At 27.6% G+C, this 10,358-nt stretch overlaps 1 protein-coding gene across 1 annotated transcript; it reads left to right on the plus strand.

Annotated features, from left to right (window-relative positions):
* The first annotated feature begins 5,352 nt into the window (after positions 1-5,352).
* LOC139901753 (uncharacterized) lies at positions 5,353-5,823 on the plus strand. The gene has a single exon (XM_071884430.1). The coding sequence runs from the start codon at positions 5,353-5,355 to the stop codon at positions 5,821-5,823; it is 471 nt and encodes a 156-aa protein (XP_071740531.1).
* Positions 5,824-10,358: the final 4,535 nt, after the last annotated feature.

Here is a 10,358-nt window from a genome sequence, read left to right on the forward strand (position 1 = left end):
TAAACACCCACGAAGGATCTATTTTTACTGCTAATCGTTTATGTTTCTCGATAATCACCTACAACACCATATAGCAACTGCTGCTACTACCTTTGCTTTTGTGTATTGTTTTCTTTATGATTCAGCAAAACCCATTACAACTAATCATCAAATTAACACCATCGAAACTAGCTGTAAACTGCTGTCTTTCTTCATTATTTTGTTCGCTGCTGCTGTTGGTCGACTTATTTTCTATTTAATAGTTTCTCTTAGCTCATTCGAAGAAACAGATACTACTACTCCTGGTCAACGAATCCATTAAACAATCGTAGTAAATTTTAATTTGTTTTGGGATGCTTTTATTTTAAATGGGCTACCGTTTTGGGCTGCTAGCGAATCCAATTAGTTTCTGTTTTAGTCGAATCCCAAGACTTATACTACTGCATGCCCGTTTTTTTTACTATGATATGCTGTTCAAACATAACAATGATGAAGATGTGTAATATCGATGATGAACGTGATTTAAAGAAGAAGATGAACATAAATATTCGGGTTATAGTAATCGGGTTACGTTTTAAATAAGAAAAGTTAAATGGAGCAGCTGGTTTTATGTGGTGTTGGGATATTGGGAGGTTGCGAGTTCGAGCCTAGGCTATGGCATTTATTTCTTTTTAGGCTTGTCTTGAAGGTAGTCTCTTTTATTATTATTATTATTATTATTATTATTATTATTATTATTATTATTATTATTATTATTATTATTATTATTATTATTATTATTATTATTATTATTATTATTATTATTATTATTATTATTATTATTATTATTGTTATTGTTATTAATTATTAATGTTATTATTATCTAAGTATTATTGTTATTCATATTATTATTAGTATTAGGATTAACAATAAAAGTATTATTAAGTATCAATTTTTATGTATTTATTTATTATTATTATTATTACTACAATTATTATTGATATCCTAAAAGGATAATAACTCTATTAGGAATTGACTAAGTATAATTGTAAAATTATGAACGAGATTGTGATGATATAAGATTATAAGTATTACGAATTAGTTACGAATATAATTAAAACTATATGTGATGTTACAAAAGATTATAAATGTTTAAGATTTAAAATATGAATGTAAAGTTAATAGATGTATTGCGAAGATTCTTTTTATAAAAAGATGATCAATAAAATCATAGGTTATAATCTGAACTTGAACATGAATATAGTTATGATAGAAAGATAAGTACGGTTATGAATATATTTTTTTAAACAAAGTATTATAATTATTAGCATTATTACTAATATTATGAGTAATATTGTATTATGAGTATCATGATAGCAAATAAATAAATATACTTATTTTATGTATAATAATTATATTAAGGTTTCATATAACTATATATTAACATTATCTAGATAAATATTAACAAGTAACAAACTATTGATTTTCAAACATAATAACAAATACGTATACATACATGCATATATATACATGGATATACATATTAATATAACTAAATGAATAGATATTAATCATTTTAAAATGTATATACAAAATAAATATATATAACATATAATTTGGGATATAATATAAATATATGTTTTTAAATGGAATTTAATATAAACCCTATATAACTATAAATATATATATATATATGAAATATATATATATATATATATATATATATATATATATATATATATATATATATATATATATATATATATATATATATACATATATATATATACACATATATATATATATACATATATATATATACATATTCATATATATATATATATATATATATATATATATATATATATATATATATATATATATATTAATAAATAAAATTATGTGGTTTCCATTATATGTTTTAATATATACACAAATGATATAGGTTCGTGAATCCGAGGCCAACCCTGCATTGTTCAATATAGTCATATGTATTTTTACTAGAAAATATACTAGGTGAGTTTCATTTGCTCCCTTTTTACTCTTTATATTTTTGGGACTGAGAATACATGCGCTGTTTTTACAACTACTTTATTAAATGCTTTTGAAATATATTTTGAACTACGAATACATGAAATGCTTTTATAAATGTTTGATAAGATAGACACAAGCAAAACAATCCTCGAATGAATTATTATGCAGACATAAGTTCTGCGGATTATTTTTGAATTATGTGGACATGATAATTGCCACCGTTGAATTATGTGGACATGATAATTGCCACCATTGAATTATGTGGACATGATAATTACCACCAATTGATATGAATGTTATGTATCGAGAGAATGATTTTATACACAGGTTATGTGTATGTTATTTTTGTGCACGAGATATGTGTACGGTTACTAAGATTTATGAAAGATGATTTCGTACACGAGAAAGGTGTACTGTATTTAAAATATATCGCATGTACATTACAGGTGGGTATAGGATTCGGGCCCATTTGTACCATGCAGGATTTAAATTTTGTGGTCTATCAAAATGATGAATTTTATTGTTTTATGATAAACCTATGAACTCACCAACCTTTTGGTTGACACTTGAAAGCATGTTTATTCTCAGGTATGAAAGAAATCTTCCGCTGTGCATTTGCTCATTTCAAAGACATTATATAGAGTCGATCATCGCAATGAGACCAGATGTTGGTGACTTCAACCAGATGGATTAGGACGGGGCATGACATGTGGTGACCCGAAAATTTCCGACCAAATTTAAACTTTAATCTTTATATGTTTCTAACACGATAAGCTAAGTCCGTTAGGTTGAGTCTCGAAAATTTTGAACTGTTTTAGATATTCAATTGGCCCTTGACTGTTCCTGACGATTCACGAACAATAAATTGTAAATAATATATATATATATATATATATATATATATATATATATATATATATATATATATATATATATATATATATATATATATATATATATATATATATATATATATATATATATATATATAATACTTTGAATTAATAAAGTATATTTTAATTAAAAAAGTAAAATAATATTTAGTATTATAATAAATTACAAGTTTAAATCTAATTGATACATTAATATCATTATCATTACTTTCATTATTATTATTATTATTATTATTATTATTATTATTAATATTTGGATGAGTAATATTTTTACTTCTAATATAAAATATATGTATACATAAAGTGTGATATGTTTAAATTGTATTATTAATAATATTACTAATGTTAATATTATCATTAATAATATTAATATTATTATTATAACTAGTATTATTATTAGTAATAAGAAAAAGATTATTAATATCATATTATTGTCATTATTAATAATTAACCTTATTAAAAATTATTATCATCATCTTATTATTTATCCTATATTTCACTAGTTAATTTATCAATAAATTTATTAATTATTAATAACATTATTAATAGTATTAATATATTTAATAATTATCAAAACTTATGAATTATGTATGTATATATATATATATATATATATATATATATATATATAAATAGATATATAAACAAAGAAAATCAGATATATAAGTACCTATATATCTAAAATGCGATTATATATATACAGCTATTTATATAGTATTAGTATACTGTATTATATTATACATATATATATGAAAAATAGATACATATACCGTTATGTTTCACTATCAAACTGTGGATAATTTTAACTCTATCTCTAAGTTGTTAGGAGTCAGTCTCAGATCATAACACAACCAAAGAATCGATCAACATCAAAGTTCAGCTTTTTATTTCTTTTTTTATTTCCATAACTGATTGAATAAACCAGTGTACTTGTTGTCGAGCAAAAATCGAACTACAAAACAAATGCCATTGTGTCACAATAGCTGTAATGATGTATTATAACATCTATATCATTCTTTAGTAATACAAGTCGAGGGAAAACATAAACATCCAAATTGATTTTTTTTAAACAAAAATAACCACGACACCCTGTTCTTGAACTCAACATACCATATCACAGATTCTAATTCAATTTCAAAAACTATTAAAGCCATCTTGTTAGGATTTCCCCACTCAAACTATCTGCAAATTCTAAGCTTCCAATTCCTTTTCCTAATTTCAAATTTTCGAGTCAAAGTTGCAAAATAAAAAGTCAACATTTGTTCATTAATCAAATTCGAGTAATCTATTACAATTGCAGTTAAATTGATGTTTCCTAAAGCTTCCATGAATGAATTACAACATATTTTATGTTGCACTCATAATCCAAAAGTGTCCTAAATTCAAAAACACGTTTCAAGTTTTTTTTTAAACCGCTGTTCTACAGCTTTTTATTTTTATTTAATTTTTTTTCTTTTCTTTTCTTTCTTTTCTATCTTCCTTTCTCTGAGTTATTTCAAAACAATTACGTTGATTCTGTTGCAAAACCATGCCCAATTTGAACCTATCAAATATTGATTCGAAACTCAGCTGATGGTATGAAGAAGAAGATAACGGAAATATGGGTTATATATATATAAATATATATATATATATATATATATATATATATATATATATATATATATATATATATATATATATATATATATATATATATATATATATATATATATTCATGTTTGTATATAATCAGAAAGTAGGAGTCGCGGAATGGTTGTGGGTGTTAGCTGTTATGTGAAGGTCTCGGGTTCGAGCCCTACATGGGCTGTCTTTTTTTTTTTTTTACAAACTTTTTGAGGTAGTCCATTTCCCTTATTATTATCATGATTATTATTGTTATCATTTTTATTATTATTATGATTATTACTATTAATCATATTATTGTTATTATGTTAAGTATTATTATTATTATTATAAATAAATATTACTAATGTTATTATCATTAACCTAGCTAAATATTACTATTATCATTATCATTGTTATTATTATTACTATTATTATTGTGATTGTTATTGATATTATGGTTATTATTATTATTATCATTAAGTATTAGAATTATTATTTAGTATTATTGTTATTAAAATTATTATCACTAAAAATAATTATTATTATTAATAAGTATTACTATTATTATTATGATTTGAAATACGAATTGATGTTATAGAAGCTTTAGTTATTAGTTCACAAATTAAACATGAAGATCTTGATTAGGATTAACATAAGTTTTGATATTAATATTACCACTAGTAATGAAATTGCTATAATAATTATTATTATTAAGTATTATGTAAAAATTATAATTTTCATTATCATTATTAATAAACTGTCCATTTAAATAAGAATTACTAATAATAAAAATGTTTCATTGCATGATATTGTTTCTTGTGAAAATGGGAACTGGGATTTTAAGCGGAATTGGAGTTGCATGCTTACTGGTAGATTACATGGGGAACTTGAATCACTTGTGGCCATAATTATTGATAAAGTCAGGTTTCAAGAAGGTGGCAGCAAGTGGAACTTCAACATGGGTTCGAATGGGGGATACACTTCGAAAGCAGTTTCACTAAAGATTGATGAAGCTTTATTGTCTAACTCCAATGGTTATAAAGAAACACTACGCAATAATCTTATCCCTCAAAAGATAGGTTTATTCGTGTGGAGAGCTTCGAAAGGTAGGATTCCGGTTAAAATAGAACTCGACAAGCGAGGAATTGATCTTGACTCATTGTTGTGTCCTTCATGCAATGATGTAGTCGAAACGGTTGATCAAGCTATTTTTTCATGCAAAGTCGCAAGAGAGGTGTGGACGGGGGTGCATAAATGGTGGAACGTAGCAATGCCTTCGAACTTTAACGAGGTAAACTGCTTTGAGGCGGAAGGATACAACGGGATATAATCAAAAATTAAAAAAGTGTGGCAAGCAATCTTGTGGACAACAAGTTACTTAATATGGAAAAATAGAAACCAAAAACTTTTTCAAAACGAAGCATGGGGATCGGCGAAGGTTGTCAATGAGGTTCAAGTTAAAACATTCGAATGGATTATTAATCGCTCGAGAATATACACAGTGGAGTGGCAACAATGGCTCGTGAACTCTATCAATATGGGGTTTCCTCTTAGGAACAATATAGATCCAGGTTGAAAAAAGGTGCATTCATTCGGGTAATTCGTTGTATATAATTAATCGTGGTGTAATCTCTTAATAGTGTGTCCGAGGCATGTGGAAGAAAAAATCTGCATGCACCGCTTGTACATATTTGTATAGTAATATAATACTTGCTTTTCAGAAAAAAAAATAAGAATTACTGTTATTAACATTATTATAAGATTTATCATTTAAAACTATCATTAATATTATATTTAATAAAATCATTAATATCTATATCATTATTATTAACACTAGTATTATCATAATCATTATTGTTATTATTACCATTATAAGTATGATTATTTATATTATAATGAATGTTATTAATATGTAATTACTAAAATCATTATTATAAGTATCATTAACCAAAAAATTTATATTTTACTGTTATTATTATAAATATCATTATTAATATTATTAATATAATTATTAACAATAATACCTTATTTAGTAATATTAAGTATTATGATTATTATCCTTTTTAACGTAGTATTACTAAAATTACTACTTTTAACAAACAAATGATATATACAAATATAAAAATATATTTAATACATATAACATAACGAAAAATAATAGTTTATATAACAAAATAAATATATGAAACATATATATTATTAATATAAAATGTATATAACTAATAAATTTATATATATTGTTCGATTACAACTATGTATATTAATAAATATACAAATGATATAGGTTCGTGAATCCGAGGCCAACCTTACACTTGTTCAATGATGTTATATGTATTTTTACTACGAAATATAGTATGGTGAGTTCATTTGATTCTCTTTTACTCTTTACATTTTGGGACTGAGAATACATGCGCTACTTTTACAACTGCTTTATTAAATGCTTTTGAAATACATTTTGAACTGCGAATACATGAAATGCTTTTATAAATGTTTGACGAGATAGACACAAGTAAAACATTCCTCGAATGAATTATGTGGACGTGATAATTGCCACCATTGAATTATGTGGACATGATAATTGCCACCATTGAATTATGTGGACGTGATAATTGCCACAATTGATATGAATATTTTTCCCTTAATTATTGCTTGGTAACCTAAGAATTAGAATTCGGGTATGGCCCTAATTCACGCGAATCCTAAAGGTAGCTACCGGGCTTGACACCCCCACCCAGAATGTTCACTAGACGGAAGGGCTAGTGGGCGTGGTGTTTAGTACTTCGAGGTTTATATGATTATTATACAGACGAGATGTTCTGTTTTGGGGATATTATTATGCGCATTATAGGTTAAGGTTGGTTACTAAGCCAAGTATTGAAAGCTATGAAAGCTATGAAAGAAAAGTGAATGTTATGTATCGAGAGAATGAATTTTATACACAGGTTACGTGTATTAGTTTTTGTGCACGAGATATGTGTACGGTTACTAAGATTTATGAAAAATGGTTTCGTACACAAGAAAGGTGTACTGTTTTTAAAAGATATCACATGTACATTACAGGTGGGTATAGGATTCGGGCCCATTTGTACCATGCAACATTTAAATCTTGTGGTCTATCAAAAAGATGAATTTTATTGTTTTATGATAAACTTATGAACTCACCAACCTTTTGGTTGACACTTGAAAGCATGTTTATTCTCAGGTTTGAAAGAAATCTTCCGCTGTGCATTAACTCATTTTAAGGATATTACTTGGAGTCATTCATGACATATTTCAAAAGATGTTGCATTAGAGTCGTTGAAGTTCATTAGAGATTATTATTAAGTAAATGACGGATTAGGTCATTTATAGTTGTATATTATGAAATGGTATGCATACCTGTCAACTTTCGATGAAATGAAAGTTTGTCTTTTAAAAACAAATGCAATGTTTGTAAAATGTATCATTTAGAGGTCAAGTACCTCGCGATGTAATCAACTATTATGAATCATTTATAATTAATATGGACTTCATCCGGATGGATTAGGATGGGGCGTTAAAGTTGGTATCAGAGCGGTGGTCGTAGCGAACCAGGTCGACATTAGTGTGTCTAACTAGGAGTTGTTAGGATGCATTAGTGAAGTCTGGACTTCGACCTAGTAGTTGTTAGGTTATATTAATGAGTCTGGACTTCAACCTGGTCCGCATGTTAAAAGTTTTGCTTATCACTTTCTTGTCAAAAATTATCTGCTTATCATTCTTAGTCTAGATACGTCTTACTGCATTCATTGCATAGATAGTGTATAGACACAATTCATATCTTAGCATATCTGCTAATTCACATCTTAGCATATCTGTTACTGTAGACCTTATCTGACACATTTCCTTAATTCCCTTCGTAATCTACGGGATATTCTGTACTATGTATAGGTATTCTATGAAATTAGAATATCATCCGATATCCGAAAATCATTTCATATCGAAAAATCCCTTATTCAATCGTACGCAATGGAACTCACAACTAGTTCAAGTTCCTCGGATGCCAATATGGAATCCCACTCCAGCTCCGAAAGTAGCATCACCAGAATGAATCAATCAATCAGCCATCACCAATTCATTTGATGGGTTCGTAGCCGACTTAATCAATGGAGACGCGAAGAAGGTGATTCTTTCCACCAACCAAATTACCCTCTTGGCGATGAACCTGAAGCACTTATTGGCGAACCTGTTCGAAACACCATTTTTACCCTCATTTTTCGAATATCTCGCTATGATTATATACTATCTCAAATTCAAAACCTTATTCACTCGCTCGTTCCTACCGACAATCATCCCGGAGAAATAAGTCAACGAGCTTCTCACCCGAGTTGTAGCCTTGAAAAATATGGTGCAAAATGTACCAGCTTCAGCAACATTACCGGCATCAACAGTACCACCATCACCAACAGCAACATCCACATCCCACACCTCAACATCACAATCTGTTCCATGAACATCAACATCATACGCACCATGGATACCAAGGAGTACCAACAGTAATTAACAATGAAGTATTGATCCATAACTTCATTAATATTCTGCGAAGAATATGTGGATCCTAATAATTATCGATGAAGTATTGATCCATAACTTCATCAGTATTCTGCGAAGAATATGTGGATCCTAATAGTTTTAGAGATTACTTATTCTAGCTCAAAACGAAAATCAAATGAGTCTATATCATATTAACTCATTAACTACATGATTACATCTGAAGAAAATATATATGTATATATGTTTTTATAAAGATTGTAATTAAAGATTCTTTTGGTACAAACTGTTAATGGTGAAAATATTTTAACAGGTAGGTAATACCTGAGGAATATTTAAATTTCACATTAATAAGTTACACTGTACATTCTTCAATTTAGATTCAGCAGTCATTAACAACACTGCTCAAATTCACACATATACGTATCCGTTCACCAAAGAACAACTATTTTCATCCAAGTTCAATTTCATATTCGGATTTTGACCGATCAGAATCCAAGTCAAGATTTGGCAAGTGGCATAATGAAGAAAATAATGAACAAAATAAAATTGATTAGTAACCAATTAATTAACTACGTAAAACTTTAAAACTATATCAACCAAATCCTAGCTAACTGTTCCTAGCTAACTGTTCCTATATGACTATTTCCTTAAAATATACTAGTTTTGGTGGAACTATTAAACTATTGGATTATTGGACTACTATCATGGACAATTAAAAAGTATTAAAAGAGTAGGAAAAATTAAATACAACACATTTCGACTTAAAAGATTGTAAATAAATTACATCTACCACAGTTAAATATTTCCTCAAGTTTGCCACTTGATTTCATCTTAAACCTCATTTGTATCTTGACGATTACAATCTGCGTTCAAACCTTTCATGATTCTTGGAAACACCTCAATCGGGAGGATGAATCAACCGCACTTCATCTACGGAAGAAAAGATTTACGCATATAGTTATGCACCTGAAAAATTCTCGGAACCTGTGTAAATGTTTAAAACGTACCTGTGTTAACTCTTTGGGAGTTGTTATTACCAAACATAACATTGCAATCCCTTTTCAAATTAGCCAATTTTGTCATAGCTCCAGCAAGACAACTTCAACTTTTCATCCGGAGTAGCCTTATTACAACCATGATTTATAAGGTTGCCTTTCGTCATCGATACCAGAGAACCGTTTATGTCCCATCACATTAGCATAAAACTTACCAGCAACTCCATTACTCATTGGCTTAAGTACCTACGGAGAACCATTATAATTGTTCATAAAAACCTTACCATATACTCATCCATATCTTATAACGAGAATTGCCATACCAATTATAGGAAATCAGCAATCAGTATTTTGAATC

Source organism: Rutidosis leptorrhynchoides, chromosome 3, assembly GCF_046630445.1.
Source record: "Rutidosis leptorrhynchoides isolate AG116_Rl617_1_P2 chromosome 3, CSIRO_AGI_Rlap_v1, whole genome shotgun sequence".
Lineage (NCBI taxonomy): Eukaryota > Viridiplantae > Streptophyta > Magnoliopsida > Asterales > Asteraceae > Rutidosis > Rutidosis leptorrhynchoides.

Coding starts and splice junctions, on each gene's coding strand:
- LOC139901753 (XM_071884430.1), top strand. CDS start 5,353: ATGCTTACTGGTAGATTACATGGGGAACTTGAATCACTTGTGGCCATA.